At 44.8% G+C, this 17,307-nt stretch overlaps 1 protein-coding gene and 1 long non-coding RNA gene across 5 annotated transcripts in view; one reads left to right on the top strand and one right to left on the bottom strand.

Annotated features, from left to right (window-relative positions):
• opcml (opioid binding protein/cell adhesion molecule-like) overlaps positions 1 to 17,307 on the bottom strand; it is a 158,729-nt gene that overhangs the window by 68,350 nt on the left and 73,072 nt on the right. For 3 of the 4 annotated variants that reach the window (XM_061804103.1, XM_061804104.1, XM_061804100.1), the window contains one exon: positions 15,293 to 15,528. In XM_061804103.1, the coding sequence (XP_061660087.1) occupies positions 15,293 to 15,425 (133 nt within the window). In that variant the 5' untranslated portion in view covers positions 15,426 to 15,528. Of the gene's footprint in view, positions 1 to 15,292; positions 15,529 to 15,968; positions 16,106 to 17,307 lie in introns of those variants that run through there. The other variant, XM_061804101.1, reaches the window with a different exon arrangement.
• Positions 11,185 to 11,687, top strand: LOC133492130 (uncharacterized). The gene is made up of 3 exons (XR_009792561.1): positions 11,185 to 11,359; positions 11,446 to 11,541; positions 11,628 to 11,687. It is a non-coding gene; the product is annotated as an uncharacterized LOC133492130 (long non-coding RNA).

Below are 17,307 nucleotides of genomic sequence, written 5' to 3' on the forward strand. Positions count from 1 at the left end.
ACGTAGCTTACAAACATGTTAAAACATGTGCTAGCATGTATTGTAACAGTGTAATTAGCATGTTTAAGGGTCAAGTGTCATGAAATTGATGATTTTTAGTATGTTATTAATGGAAAAATGGCAGCCGGTATGGACTCATCTGTTTTTTCACCACAAAACATGATTTGGACATATATGGATTTTTGTAACGCCGCCATGAAAATTCTCTCGAGGGATTTGTTTTCGACAAGAAGTAGGAAGTGACATTGGAGGCTGGTGCGTGGTCAAGCGAACTCTTTTGTATTAGTTTTAAATAAACACAATGCCGCCGACCATGGCACACTCAGCCGCGAGCTACAACAACGTCATGAAACGGCCTGGCTTGGCACCACGATGAGCCACCTCGGTGCTACCCCGGCAGAAGCCATGATCGGCTTGTCACACCTGGGCCGCAGCGTTGTGATCGCTTGTGGCTGAGTACGCTATATACTGTCATAATGTCTGTTATTAGTTAGAAGTGATCCGCATATCATCTAAATATGGCTCAAAACAATAGGGTAATATTGCCCCGGACACCTCAGTCGATTGTGAGATGTTCTCTTCTTCGAAAAGAGCTTCCTCATCTGAGGGGGCGTGTCCCACAGTAGGGGCCACAGTGTGTTTTCAATGGCGAATGTCCGGGGTGATGTCAAGTACAGTAAATGCAGCCAATATGGCGACCACTTGGATGTTGATTAAGACTTCTGCAACTTTGCGCATGGATGACGCCAAAAAATGGATTATAAAGATAGGGAAAAAAACTTTTTTTAGGGGAAAATTATTCGATAAAACCCAACACTAAAAGCAAACATTTCATCTTGAAACATCTTTTTTCTGTTTGGGTTGTCCTGTTCAGGGTCGCCACAGCACCTCATTGTTTTCCATGTAAGCCTATCTCCTGCAGCATCCTCTTTAACATTAACTGCCCACATGTCTTCCCTCACAACATCCAGCAACCTTCTCTTTGGTCTTCCTCTCGCTCTCTTCCCTGGCAGCTCCATCTTCAGCATCCTTCTACCAATAGTCAATCTCTCGCCTCTGGACATGTCTAAACCATTGAAGTCTGCTCCGTTGAACCTTGTGTCCAAAACATCCAACTTTGGCTGTCCCTCTAATGAGCTAATTTCTAACCCTATCCAACCATCTCACTCCCAGATAGAACCTCAACATTTTCATTTCCAGCTCTGCTTCCTGTTGTATCTGCAGTGCCACCATCTCTAATCCATATATCATTGCTGGCCTCACCATTGTTTTATAAACTTTGCCCTTCATCTGAGCAGAGACTCTTCTGTCACATAACACACCAGACATGTTCCAACCTGCTTGGACTCATTTCTTCACTTCCTTACCACACTCTCCATTGCTCTGTATTGTTGACCCCAAGTATTTGAAGTCATCCACCCTCGCTATCCCTTCTCCCTGGAGCTTCACTCCTTCTCCACCACCCCTCACATTCATGCACATATATTCTGTTTTACTTTGGCAAGTCTTCATTCCTCTCCTTGCCAGTGCGTGCCTCTATATTTCTAATTGTTCCTCCGCCTGCTCCCTGCTTTCACTGCATATCACAATATCATCTGCGAACATCATGGTCCAAGGGGATTCCAGTCTAACCTCATCTGTCAGCCTATCCATTACCACTGAAAACACAAAGGGGCTCAGAGCTGATCCCTGATGCAGTCCCACCTCCACCTTAAATTCTTTTGTCACACTGACTGCACACCTCACCACTGTTTTGCTGTCCTCATACATGTCCTGTACTATGCATATTTCTCTGCCACACCAGACTTGCACATGCAGTACCACCGTTCCTCACTTGGTACTCTGTCATAGCTTTTCTCTAGATCCACAAAAACACAATGTGTCATCGGTGTGTCTGTTCCTGATGCGGTGCACATCTGCTCCGATGAGCAGATGCACTCACCTGCATCTCATTTTGGTGATTCCTGTTTATGTACAGATTGCCAAGCGGTCGGTCTGGTCCTGACTAGATCCTTGTGCAACTATGTCACGTTCCTGCAACCCTTTGCCTAGCTCCTTGCTACTCTGTGTATTGAACCCTGCCTCGTTAATGAACCTGCCTTCACGCCTGCTCATTTTGGTACTGCTGCTTCTTGCCTGCCTTTTTCAACCTTGGCCTGAATAAAGATTTTTCCCGAACTGTACCTGGTCTCGTGAGTCGTGCATTTTGGGTTCAGCCTCGTGTTCTGGTCATGAAGGAACAATTTGGCCAGCACATGGACCCGGCCAACTCATATCGGGTGCACAACGCACTCCAGGCTCAACGACAGCATCTCACCGAACACAACGGACATCTCCAGATTGTTGCTCGCCAGTTGGAGCAACTGAGCAACCAGTTTCGAGTTATTTGCGCGACTTAGTTCTGTCCGCATCCTTCCCCAACAGAGCCGATGCCAGCCCAGCGCTAGTAGCTGCCACGGGATCCTCCCGTATCCACGAGTCAGTACCCGCGCCGGTCCCCGGCGCATATTTGGGTGTTTTCTCTCTGCTCTCCCATCCGGAGTGTTTGTCAAGGGGACCCTGGCAATGTTAAGCCATTTATCACTCAGTGCGAGGTCCACTTCAAGCTACAGCCAGCCGCCTTTCCCTCTGACAGAGCCAGGATCGCGTTCATTATTTCCCACCTGATGGGACGCGTTGAAGAATGGGCGACGACTGAGTGCAGCCACGACGTGGACATTATTGGACATGGCTATCCTTCATGAAGTCCATGGCGCAAGTGTTCCAGTATGCATCCCCTGAATGCAAAGGGGCGAGCTCCTTGATTACGCTGTGGCAAGGCAAGCGCTGGGTCTCAGACTACGCCATTGACTTCTGCATTCTTGCAACCGAAAGCCAGTGGAACAACAGGGTGCTCCGAGATCCATTCTTTCAAGGGTTGTCCCCCATGGTAAAGGAACAGCTGATCCCTCTGGACTTACTGACAGACCTGAATACACTCATCACTCTCACTTTGAAAATAGACAAGAGACTCATTGATCGGGGCCAGGACAGCGCCTGCCGGAGGGACACACCTGCGTGTATCAGGGACGTCGGCACTCCTCAATGTACATCTGATGAGGCGGAGAAGCCCAGGCAGCTGGGCCGCCCCCACCTGTCACCAGTGGAATACCTCGGCCCGGAAAGAGAGGGACTCTGCTTCTACTGCGGGCAGTCGAGTCACACAGTGACCCACTGCTTGGTAAAACCAGCTGGTACCTCACCCCGAACCCTGACGAGAGTGCGTCTCAACCTCATTCAGGACAGTCCGGACCAAGCACTTCCTCTTGTCACCCTGCGTTTGGGAGAACAGCCACTCAGGACAACTGCAATCATAGACTCGGGTTCGGATCCCAATCTTTTAAATTCTCAGCTGGTCATCAGCATGGGTCTAAGAACCCTTCGCAGTACAGCGCCTCCATAATGCTTACGTAGCAAACGGCAGTTTCCTCAGTAAAATAACCCATGGCACTCAGACGCTCACTCTGGCATTTCAGGATTCACATTCGGAACGTATCAGCTTCCACGTTTTTGACAACATGGGCCATAACATACTCTTGGGGGGTGCCTGGCTGAGAATACATAACCCCCATATTGACTGGTTGGCCGGAAAAATCAAGTCCTGGTGAGCCATGTGTGGACGTACGTGCCTCTCGTCCCAGGAATCGGATAGGGAAGAGGGTGCTCAAACCCTGAGAGATGAGTCGGACCTATCTTTAGTCCCCTCCTTGACCTGAGGGAAGTATTTTCCAAGTGTAAGGCCAAGTCGCTTTTTCCTCACAGGCCATACAACTGCTCCATTGACCTTCTGCCCACCTCCTCACCCCTCGCGGGAGACTATATTCTCTTTCAGGTCCAGAGCATCAAGCAATGAACGTATACGTGAAGGAGTTGCTGGCTGCAGGACTGATCGTCGTCACCGGCCGGGGACGGCTTCTTTTTTGTAGAAAAAAAGGACAAGACCCTGCGGCCCTGCATCGATTACCAAATACTGAACGACATGACGATAAAGAACTCTCCCCCTCATTGCTACAGTCTGCGAACTTCTGAAGCGGGCCAAGGTTTTCACCAAGTTGGATTTGAGAAATGCGTCCCACCTAGTGTGGATATGAGAGGGGGATGAGTGGAAAACGGCTATCAACACGCCCACAAGCATTATGAATATTTGGTGACACCATTTGGACTTACAAACACCAGCCGTATTTCAGAATTTTGTCAATGATGTTTTATGTGAAATGCTTAGCATGTTTTTGTGTACCTTAGACGACATTCTGATTTTTTTTCCGTAGATGAAAAATACCATGACAGGCACGTTCGTATGGTGCTACAACAGTTATTGCATCACAAACTGTATGTCATGGCTGAAAAGTGTAAGTTCCACCAAACCTCCGTGTCATTCTTGTACTTTGTCTTGACGGATGGAGAGACACGCATGGATCCCAGTGAGGTTAAGGCCGTTCTTCATTGGCTGATAAAAAAATGAGACTCAAAGACTGAGACTCAAAAAACTACACATACATACATTCATACTCTATGTAGCGCATGTGGTGCCATATGTATAGACATACGTATGCACAGTGTATACAAACAGTACATACTGAATGTACTGTACATAAATACATAATATATACTATAGGTAGGTAGCTGTACCTACCTACCTGGATACGGTAAATAGTATATAGAGTCACTGTCGGGCAGGAATGTACAAATTTAGTGAATTAATTTTTTTTTTCACAAATCCATGCCAAAGATCAGAGCTCATTCTACGTCTGTTTTACAAATTGACGACTTCAAAGGGTTGAAAAAAAGCTTGCTCTTTTTGATGATGTAAGTTTCATAGCTCAACAAACGATATATATATTTTTTTTTCCTCAAGAATGATGATTTTAGAGATGCAAGGATTCTGTCCAGCACCAGCGAACACACAATATCCAGTATAAGGGAGTGCAACTACATTTGGGGCATTCCCGGTCATGAAAATCTACAATTTTTACTTAAAGGTCAAGTGTCGTCAAACGGATGATTTTTGGTATATTATTAATGAAAAACCCACAGCCAATATGGTCCCATGTGTTTTTTCACCACAAAAAATGATTTTGACGTATACAGGTTTTTGTAACTTCCGCCACGAAAATCCTCTCAGGGATTTGTTTTCGAGAAGAAGCAGGAAGTGACGTAAAGGACAGCGGCGCCCCCATGCGGACTCATTTGTTTCCATTGGTTTTACCTCCGGGAAGGTAGCTCGATGTTCCTTCGTGTTAGCCAAAATGCCGGCTCATTGCATTGCTGGACATTGCTTGAACACTCGGGAGAATGGAATTGCCCTTCATAAATTTGAAAGAGACCCTGTTCGTTGTGAAAAATGGATTGCATGGGTGCAGAGGACGAGAGCTTCGGGGGTTCCAAATAACAGGTAGGCGTGTATACAGCTCCAAAAAAAAAAAAATAGTTTGGGGCAGACCACGTAATCGGTCTCTCTCATAACGTAGCAAAAGATCCGCGTATGAAATGTGTTGATGTGCGCATACAGCTACTAAAAAAAAAATGATAGTTTGGGGCGGACCACGTAATCGGTCTTTCTCATAATGTAACAAAAGATCCGTGTATGAAATGTGTCGATGTGCGCGTCGCCCAGCCAACAATGTCTCGATAGTGTTCATCGAGTACTGCAGCGAGTTTGAACATACCCCTAAAAGCAACATAGCTAGGCTCCACCTCCGACGGATATGCCACCACGGGTGCCAAAACTCAGCCACACCAGCTGAAGCGCAGCGTTTGCCGGTCACAGCTTCTGCGAAGGTTGCGCGTCGGGCGTTGCATGCAGTTGCGTGCATGCATAAAGCACCCCCCTAAAGCAGCACCGCTCAGCTCTGTCATAAGCCACACCGGCTGGCTGCGATGAGCCGGGATGGCTCATCTCTGCCGCGGGAGTGGATCGGATGGGATGCGGTTTGGCCGTGATCGGATATCATCTGAATATGGCTCGAAATAATAGTGTAATATTGCCCTAAGGGCTCGAAACAATAGTGTAATATTTCCCCGGTAGCTCTCCGCTCACTTTTTTTTGTTACTGTTATATGTATTTTTCATTACAATATCTATTTTAGAATGTTTATAGGGATGTCTGTCCCACTTTAAGCAAAAGAAATTATTTTCTCACATATCGGGAGCGATTTCTTCTTTCACGTGAACAAGTCCATGATTGTGAAAGCAGCATGATTAGTTTAAAATCTAAAATCGGTGAAACCAGATGGGTGCAGCATTCAAGGTCAGGAAACAGGCCCGTGATACAATGGGAAAGTATAATTGGAGCTGTGCTTCATTTTCTGTGCAAGACTATTCTTGTAGAGACAGCAAATTAGCCATGGACAATATTAAATAGGAGTTAAATACAGAGTATCTTTCTCCTTCTCTCTGTTGCTCTCTCTCTATCTCTCCCTCTCTTGCTCTCTCTGTCTCTCTCCCTCTCTCTCTCTCTCCTCTCTCTCTCTCTCTCTCCTCTCTCTCTCTCTCCTCTCTCTCTCTCTCTCTCTCTCTCTCTGTCATTCTCTCTCTGCCCCCCCCCCCTCCAGTTTCCTCCCACATCCCAAAAACATGCATTAATTGGACACTCTAAACTGCCCCAAGGTGTGATTGTGAGTGCGACTGTTGTCTGTCTCTCTGTGCCCTGCGATTGGCTGGACAACCATTTCAGGGTGTACCCTCCCTGCTGTGCGATGACGGCTGGGATAGCCTCCAGCACTTTCATGACCCTTGTGAGGATAAGCAGCTCAGAAAATGGATAGATGAATGGCTGGATGGATAGTCAGTCGGCCTGTGCTGACATTTATCGGCATTGATTTAAATAATAATGATCTTTGCTTTATTTCATTAGCTGGTGTTATTAATTACTTTCCTGTTTAATTGATCACCACCCATCTAATGTACCCTATTGAGATTATACGTAATCATCAATGCTTTGGCTGTCGTTTAAATTTGGAATGTTTACTTTAAATGTATTTGTTTCGTTTGAGCATACTCAGGTGTGTATATATCAGCCATTGCTCAAAGCTGCTTTGACTGCACAGACTGGAGTGTTTTGGAAATTCAGAGAGCACCCTTGATCAATTAATTGATATTGTTACTGCGTATGTCCGTTTCTGTGAGGTGTGTGTATCAACAAAAACTTTCCACACGTTCAATAACAAAAAGCTGTGGTTTGCAGCCAGACATAGGCAACTCTGCCAAGCTAAAGAGGTCGCAAATCGTAGTGGGGATAGGGCGCTGTACAATCACAGTTGAAACCAGCTGACTAAGTAAATTAACATTGCAAAAAGGGATTATGCAGCAAAACTGGAAAAACAGTTTGGCACTAACAACTCCAAATCAGTCTGGCGTGGATTTCACTCACTAATTGCAAGGGACAATCCCGAGTAAATAACAATAGTGGGCTAGTCGATGACCTGAACAGCTTTTACTGCAGATTTAAAAAGGACAATTTCACTCCAAACACCCACTAAATTGCACCACCGTCTTTCTAAACATCTCCAACTCCACATTTTCCATCCATAAATGGGACGTGAGGCAGTTCTTCAAACAAGAATAGAGCAACAAAGCATTGGGGCCAGACCTTGCATCCCCATCCTGCCTCAAAGTCTGTACTGACCAACTCACTCCCGTCTTCAAAAAGATCTTCAACAGACATCTCTAGTCATGAAGTCCTTTGAACGCCTTGTGCTGGACCACCTCAAGTGCGCCACAGGTCCCCATCTGGACTCACTGCAGACAAACTCCTGAAGTTTGCAGATGATACCACAGTCATCAACCTCATGAAAGACAGGAAGTCGCAAGACTGGAGATTTGGTGAAGCCAACACAACCTAGCGTTGAAGACTCTAAAGACCGTAAAGTGATTGTGGACTTCAGGAGGCTTCCTTCACCACAGCTGCCTCTCACGCTGTCTGTCTTGTGTCAACCGTCAAAACCTTTATTTGGGAATCACAGTCTTACTAGATATGAAGTGGGAGATGAACATCAACTCCATCCTCAAAAAAGCCCAGCAAAGGATGTCGTTCTTGCAATTTCTGAGGAAGCTCGTCTGTCACAAGAGCCACTAAGACAGTTCTACACAGCAGTCATCAAATCAGTACTGTGTACCTCCATCACAGTCTGGTTTGGGGGTGCCACAAAAAAAGACAAACTCCGACTGCAACGGACAATCAAAACTGCTGAACGGATTGTCGGCACCACCCTACTCAACCTTGAAGACTTGCACACCACTCAAACTAGGACCAGAGTGGGCAGGATGCTTCCGGAAACTCCACATCCTGCCCACCAGCTCTTCCAGTTCCTTACGTTGGGTAGCTGCTACCAATCAATGCAAATCAATACTAGCAGGCATTCAAACAGTTATTTCAATGACAGCCACAACAACAAGCTTGCCTTGACAAGGATGCAGGGTATTTCAAATTACGTGACATTGCTGCACTCACATTGGTAAATCCATCCATCTAGCCATCCATCCATCTACAGCTTCTCTCGATTGGGTCACGGGGCAGTAGCTTTAGCAGGGATAACCACACTTCCCTTTCCCAACCCACTTCATCCAGCTGTTCTTAAGGGATCCCAAGGCATTCCCAGGCCAGCTGGGAGACATTGTCTGGCAAGACGCTGCACCAATCTGCCTGTTAATCTTCTGCTCTAGTCTTCCTTCACTGAATAAGACCCCAAGATCCTTGAACCCCTACACTTGGGGCATGATCTCATCCCTGACCCGGAGTGGACACGCCACCCTTATCAGACTGAGAACTATGGTCTCAGATTTTCACTTCACACTAGGCTGAAAGCCGCTCCAATGACCACTGGCGATCACATCTTGATGAAGCCAACAGAACCACATCATTTCCTAAGAGCAGAGATGGAATGCTGAGGCCACCAAACTGGACAGCCTCTATGCCTCGGCTGTGCCTGGAAATTGTGTCCATAAAACTTATGAACAAAATCGTGACAAAGGCCAGAGTCCAACTCTCACCGGAAACAAGTCACACTTATTGCTGATAATGTGAACTAAACTCTGACAGCGGTCATACAGGCACCAAACAGCCAATATCATTGGGTTCAGTGCCCCATACGCCTGAAACCCCCCCACAGGACTCCGCGGACATTGTGACCTTGACCTTCTCCAAGTCCACAAAACACATGCAGACTGGTTGGATGAACTCCTTTACCTCAAGGATCCTGCCAAGGGTGTAGAGCTGATCCACTACTCCACAGCTATGACCAAAACCACATTGCTCCTCCTGAATCTGAGATGTTACTTCTCAAAGGACCCTCCTCTTCAGCTACCCTGAATAGAACTTATCAGGGAGGCTAAGGAGTGTGATCCCCTGGAGTTGGAACACACCCTCCTGTCCCTCTTCTTAAAAAGGGTTACTCACACCCCAGTCTGCCAATCTAGAGGCACTGTACCTGATGTCCACACAAAGACGTGTCAATCAGGACAGCCCCACAAATCCAGAGCATTTATGAACCCCGGGCGAATCTTATCCACTGCCGGGGCCTTTGCGCCAAGGTTTTTTTTTTAACCATCTCGACAACCTCAACCCAGAGATAGAAGAGCCTGCCTCAGAGATCCCAGACTCTGCTTCTTCATGGAAAGGCGTGTCAGTGGAATAGAGGAGGTCTTTGAAGTATTCTCCCACTGACTCACAACATCCTGAGTTGAGGTCAACAGTGCCCCATCCTCACTATACAGTGTTGATGGTGTACGGCTTCCCCCTCCTGAGTCGCCAGACGGTGGACCAGAATTTCCTTGAAGCTGTCTTGAAGTCTCCATGGCCTCACCAAAATCATCCCACGCCTAGGTTTTTGCCTCAGCCATCACCAAAGCTGCATTCTGCTTGGCCGGCCGGTACCTATCAGCTGCCTCGGGAGTTTTACAGGCAAGAAATACCCAATAGGAATTCTACTTTACCGTGACAATCCCTCACCGTTGTCCACCGACTTGTTTGGGGATTGCGCCACGACAGGCAACGACTACTTTACGGCCACAGCTCCGGTCAACCGTCTCAGCAATGGAGGCGTGGAACATTGTCCACTTGGACTCAATGTCCCCCGCCTCCCCCAGAACATGAACAAAGTTCTTTCTGAGGTTGGAGTTGAAATTCTTTCTGACAGGGGTTTCTGCCAGCAATTCCAAGAAGACCCTCACAATACGTTTGGGCCTGCCATGTTGGACCAACATCCATCGGAGCCAACTACACACCAGGTGGTGATCAGTTGACAGCTTTGCCCCTCTCTTCATCTGAGTTTCCAAGATATGGAGCCGCAAATCCAATGGCGCGACCACAAAATCGATCATCAAACTGCGAACTAGAGTGTTCTGGTGCCAAGTGGATACTCTGATGCATGAACATGGTGTTCGTTATGGACAATCCATGATGAGCACAGAAGTCCAGTAATAGAACACCACTCACGTTTTGGTCGGGAGGTGTGTGTGTGTGGCGGGCATTCCTTCCAATCACGCCCTTCCAGGTCTCATTGTCATTTCCCATGTGGGCATTGAAGTGCTGAGCCAGGGAGTAATAAGTATACTCACACCTGCTCGGCGCCTCTCACTGTGGGCAACTCCAGAGTGGAGCACAGTCCAACCCCTCTCAAGAGGACTGGTACCAGACCCCAAGCGGTATCTAGTCCGACTATATCTAGTCGGAACTTCTCGACCTCACGCACCAGCTCGGGCTCCTTCCCTGCCAAAGTGGTGACATTCCATGTCCCGAGAGCTATTTTTTTGTAATCGTGGATCGGATCGCCCAACGTTCCTGCTTTCGGCTTCCGCTCTGCTCACATTGCACCTGACCTCTATGGGCTCTCTCCCAGGTGGTGAGCCCATGGGATGGGGACCCATATTAACCTTTCGGGCTGTGCCAGTCACGAGGCGCTTGTCTTCGAGCCCCACCTCCAGGCCTTGGTCCAGAGGTGGACCCTGGTGACCCACATCCAAGGAAGGAAAACCTGAATCCATTATTTTTACTTGTCATAGGGGTGTCATGGGTGTGTGTGTCCTCTACCCAGCGCGCACCTGCTCCGATGAGCAGATGAACTCACCTGCGTCTCGTTTTGGTAATTACCGTCCATATATATATTGCCATGCGTGCAGTCTGGTCCTTGCCAGAGAATTGTACTTTACGCCACGTTCCCGCAACTCCATGTCCTTGGCTTTGAAGCTCTGTGTACCGAACCCTGCCTCATTGATGACCCTGCCTCTTCGCCGACTGATTCTGACACTGCTGCTTGTTTGAACTGCCTCCCTGTGTTTCGACCTTGGACTGAATAAAGACGCTTCCCGAACTGTACTTGGTCTCGTGAGTTGTGCATTTTGTGTTCAGCCTTTTGTTCTGGTCATGATAAGGGGTTTATGAAGCTGTATGTTGTCTGGTCTCTCACCTAGAACCTGTTTGCCGTGGGTGACTACCATGGGCATGAAGCCTGAGACAACTTTGGTCCTAGGATCATCAGGACACACAAACCCCTCCACCATGATAAGGTGACAGCTTAAGGAGGGGATCAAATGTGCTATACAAACAAAATTTGCTTTGCTTCTCAAGATTGTTATTTTTGTTATTTTTCCAGTATATTCTTTGCCATGGGCCCTATGAAAGACAGCTGTGCTACCAGCAGCGAAGGAAAAGGTAAGTTGAGCGAAACACAGTGGCTCTTAGTAAGCTAAGTATGGAAATGTGGTGCATGTTTGTTAAGGGTCTTGCGAGCCAGCATCCTATGGCTAAGTCGACAATTTCAACTATTCTAAATAATTAAAATGTAATAAAAAGTAGCTTAGTGTTGCCAAAGGAGTGACTAGCATTACAAAGCAGAGGCCACAGATATTGGAACAAAAGGAGAAGCTACCTGAGAATTTCGCAATCAAATCATACAGGGGTGACTTTGACACTTCCTCCTCAACTCTCGATCCATCGCACCACCAGCAAAAAGCTAAATGATTCACATTTGAGTTGCTTTAAGATTTTTTTTTAATTATTGTTTAAATTGACATGTACAGTGGTACCTAGGTTTTTAAATGTCTTGGTTTTCGTACAAATCGGTTGTCAAACGAAAATGTAGAGCTTTTTTTTGCTTTGGTTTTCAAACGAAAATTGGTTTTTCGAACACCCCAACCAGCTGACCCACGACGATTTATTATTGTGGTTTCAAATGCACCCCGACCAAAAAACACGCGCGACGCAACCAGTTGACTCACACATTCCTCTGCTTACGGACGTTTAGTGACATTTTTTTCATCAAATTGAGCAACATTAACCCCCGATCATGGCTCAAAAGAAGGCTAGTGGAACTGCTGGTGGTGCAAAAGGAAAGTGGTGTATAAAACTGTCGCCTTTAAGAAGGATTTGCTACCCGAGCACGAATCTGGTCTGCGTGTTTCTGAGCTATCAAAGAAGAATGGCATGGCGAAAACGATGATCAGCACCATTCTGAAACACAAGGATGCCTTCAAAGCAAGTGATGTTGCTAAAGGAGCATTCGTGTTGAGCAAGCAGAGGCCACAGATCTTGGAGGAAGTCAAAAAGTTGCTTATTTTCGTGAACGAGCAGCAGTTTGCTGGGGATAGTGTTGGCGAGGAAGGGAGGAGATGTCGTCTGATGAGGCTGAAGGCAGGAAGGATGTCTCAAGAGCCGATATTAAAGCTATCTGCGCTAAATGGAATGACATCCATAATTTTATAGAACTGGATCACCCGAATAAAGCTGAATGTTGAAGAGCACTGGAAAATTTTAATCATGTTGTTATGAGCCACTTCAAAAAAGTGCTTAAAAGATGGCAGAAACAAACATTAAATTTGTTCTTTGTACAAAAGGGGTGAGTCACAGTCAACACAGACATTTGAAACTGTTGTTTTGTATTGCTATTTTCTTTTGTTCCATTAGCCCAACCTCATTATTGCTTGTTTAAAGTTATTCTCCACTTTTGTTAATCAAAAAAGGTTTACAAGGCTGGGGGCCGAGTCGCTACACATACGACAATGCACTCCCAGCCTAGCATATTCTACTCGGCTAAAGCATAGATTTTAAGCAAAAAATTAATATATTTCTTAAATGATTTAATTATAAAAAGTATTTAAACTATACATGTATTTCTACTTTGCAGTTTATGATCAGGAAAAGCTAAAAGCGTTTTTTTTTTTTTTTTAGGCTTGGAACGCATTTCATTTTCCATTCATTGTAATGGGAAAACGTGCTTTGGTTTTTGAACGTTTTGGTTTTCAACCAGCCTTCTGGAACAGATTGTGTTCGAGAACCAAGGCACCACTGTACGTGTTTTTGCATAAATAGGAATTAAAATTACCATTTAGAGTTTGGGAACAGATTAAACTAATTTTCATTACTTTCTCAGGAAATAATGTTTTGGAAGTTGAACAACTAAAATATTTAACACTTCACAAGAACGACTTATGTTTAAACTTTGAATTTCCAAAATGGATGGGATACCTGATAATACGACACACCTTATGTGTGCACCAAATTCCAAAAGCTGTGTTTCTGTGACAATTTTAATTATTTACAACCAAACACGCTGGTTACATAAATAGCATAAATGCAAACTCCTGTATGTTTTAGCATGTATGTTACCACATGGTGGTACTCACAAGGCAGTAATGAACAAATACATGTATAAGCAGAAGAAGCTTAGATTCCTCCACACACTGACTGTGTTGGCAAGTCATTAGTCAACATGTTGTTCACACAGTGTCATAATCTAAAAATAACATACCACAGCAAACAGAAGAGCAGAACAAGCAAATAATAAAACAAATCAAACAGTGAAATAACTGACACAAAACATGTATTTTAAATGCTATTTAGATCCTTAGTGGTATGGTGTGGTGTGATAATTTTCGTTTCAATATGACACCATGAGTGAACAACATGTTTACTCATGACTCGTCTACACTGTCACTGTGTGGAGGAATCTAAGACGAATCTACAAGTATTGTTGATTCACTTCAAAATAATATTTCAATGTATGTGTGTTGAGACAGCCTGAGATTTCGGAAATGTAAATGTTCATCAAATGTTTCCAATTATTTTAAGAGCTTTAAAACTATTATTAGAAATAAAAACAATCAAGTGATATACATCAGAAAATAATGCCCAAGTGTTTTATTTATGTGCGGCATGGTGGGGCAGCTGCCAAAGCGTTGGTCTCACAGTTCTGAGGACCCGGGTTCGATCCCGGCCCCACTTGTGTGGGTTTTCTCCAGGCAACCCGGTTTCCTCCCACATTGGACACTCTAAATAGCCCCAAGGTGTGATTGTGTCTGTGGCTGTTTGTCTGTTTGTGCCCTGTGATTGGCTGGCAACCAGTTCATGGTGTACCCCGCCTCCTGACCATTGACAGCTGGGATAGGCTACAGCACTCCCCTCAACCCTCGTGAGGATGAGCGGAAAAGAAAATGGATGGATGTTTCATTTCTATTTTGGTACATCAAAGTAACATTTTGAACTGTTTTCTTAGTCTGCTCACTTCCTCACCACACATTTTAGGGCAGGGTTGTCAAACTAATTTGTGTAACAGGCCACATCATGGATAAGTTTTCCTTCAGTGGGCTGTGATGACTGTGAACCACTTATTCATGTACTGTATGCTGTACAAAGTTACATATACACAAATAAATTGATGAATAACTTTGAAATCAGAAGTTGATAAAAAGTTCTTCAAATACTAAACAGTTTATTATGAAAGGGGGATTGTCAACGTTATTACTGTCACGACCCATCGGAACGAAGGTAGGACCCAAATGCAGGATTCGTCAGATGCAAGGTAGTTCGAGGAAAAATGTTTATTATTAAATGGTCGGGGATCGGGCAGGCAGTCAGATACAGCAGCGGTAGTTGGGACGTCAAGCGAAGAGAACAGGTGAGGAGGACATGATGACAGTGGGTGTTAGAGAAGAAGATGCACAAGATAGGCTTAGATGGAAAAAGATGACACGCTGTGGCAACCCCTAACGGGACAAGCCGAAAGGAAAAGAAGAAGAAGTAAGAAACTAAGTATGGATGTTGCCTGGGGTTGTAGTGCTATACCCAGTGAGGGAAGGACAGAACAAAATAGGAAATGACAAGGACGGGCAAAGAACCAATGTAATATTACTTATATATTACATTATATTATGATATAGTAATATTACTTATGATATTATTAATATGCATCTTTGACAAATGAGGCCTCTCGTCACTTTTGGACCTTCAGTCATATAAAATGTTCAAAGAAAGCTGTTTTACCTTGAACAATGAGATGGACTTTTGTGGCTTTCGGTTTGTTATTTGTGATGATGGAGCAGACATAAGGTCCCTCATCATATACATCAACATTTTGGATCTCGATGCTGTATTCCGTAACTGCTCCATTTTCCATCAGAGTGACACGAGGGTCCAGAGACCATTTCTCTCTTCCTGCAAAAAGAATGGTGGTCCGATTGAGCCATGCCACTCTTGACACATTACTGTCCACACTGCATCTGTAACAAAGAAAGGAAAAAAGTTTAATCCATATCCTCTATATCCTCTTGTAGAAGAAAACAAAATCCATGTGGTGACATTGTTAATAGATACTGTTAAGTACTGAAAAGTCACAGTTATCAATTGATGACACATTATTTCAGCCAAATTAGTTTCATTATTGAAAACTTTAATGAAATAAATGAACTGTCTACGTTGAAAAATACGTCATAGCCGTGCTGGTCCCTGTCATGGCCGGTCTCTGATGCCGCGCGCACTTGCCTCAAACAGCAGCTGCACACACCGGTGCATCGTCCCAGTAATTACGGATCACAGAAACATGTATATGGCCACGCGTGCGGTCTGGTCTTTGTCAGATCGTTGTACTCATTGCATGTTCCTGCAACTCCTTGTCCATGCTCTTGCTACCCTGTGTACTGAACCCCGCCTGGTTCCTGACCTTTTTGTTATGCCTCCCAATTCTGCTACCACTGCCTCCATGGACTGCCTGCCTGTGTTTCGACCTTGGGCTGAATAAAGACGCTCCCCGAACTGTTCCTAGCATCCTGAGTCGTGCATTTTGGGTTCAGCATCATGTTCTGGCCTTGACAAACATATTGACTGTCTTTCAAGCTAGAGGAGTGTAGCCTTGGTAAAATTCATGATCTATTCCCAGCTATTTTCCTCTGCTGCCATACATAAAATGAATATTTATGAAATTATAGATGTTAGTTACACCAGTCCAACAACCAAAAGGCCACGATTCAGACCGATGTCCAGATTTTCTCATTTCTTCTTGTTCACTGATAAAATGACAAAATAATGAGACACTGTGAAAACTCCAGTAAAAGGTATGGGTCTGATTATGTATGTGAAGAATCAATGGTGTAATACGGGACACATCTCAGTGGAGGAAGATAAGCTATCTACCATTTGGTAGTTGGTGAACTTTTTGGCCGTCCGTTTACAACTTCACTATGTGCGGAGGGAGTTCTCTCAAAACTATTGTTATATATGTTCCACCTCCCGCTTTACCAGCAGCATTGTATGACATCATACACGAGACTGTTGCAAGAATACAGATGCATAACCCTGAACCTTTCATTGAAATCCCAAGAGATTTCAACCATGCTAGCCTCTCATCATCACCAACACGTTTCTTTCAGTATGTCCACTGCCATACAAGGGGCTAAATAGATACTTGATCTGTTGCATGAAAAAAAACAAAAAACAAAACACTAAGCTTGCATTGCATCAGGCCGCGCACATTTTGGCAGTTAAGATAATAAATAACCTTGTCCACCTTCATACCCTGCCAGAAACCCTGCGTCCTGAGGCAGTCTGCAGAAGGTACACAACAGAGATTCGAGAGTGTCCAAGAGCCTGTTAGGAGTGTCACACTAAGGCGTACTGCAGGACACTGAGACTCTTTGTAATACTTTTAACACAGTTCCACCGTTAAGACTTACAACACATACAAAGAAACATACTCGTTGGTAAACTGATGAAACCCAAGAACTTACTGTAAATAATAACATTGGAAGTTTGAGTGCAAATGGCATAAGACAAAAACTTCAGGTCTTGTGTAATATTTTTTCCAGAATAATCGGTTTTAATAAAAATAACCCTACATACCCATTTGATACAGTGGCAATGCTAACCAGAAGCAGCATACTTCATACAGCTACTCCTTTTCACTTGATGAGTTCATGGAATTTTTAACTAAAAAACTTTGCTTCAAGGACATCTTGCCTAGAACCTGTTGATTTCTTACATCACTGAGGCTATCACAAAGGGAG

This window comes from Syngnathoides biaculeatus, chromosome 18 (genome assembly GCF_019802595.1).
Source record: "Syngnathoides biaculeatus isolate LvHL_M chromosome 18, ASM1980259v1, whole genome shotgun sequence".
Classification (NCBI taxonomy): domain Eukaryota; kingdom Metazoa; phylum Chordata; class Actinopteri; order Syngnathiformes; family Syngnathidae; genus Syngnathoides; species Syngnathoides biaculeatus.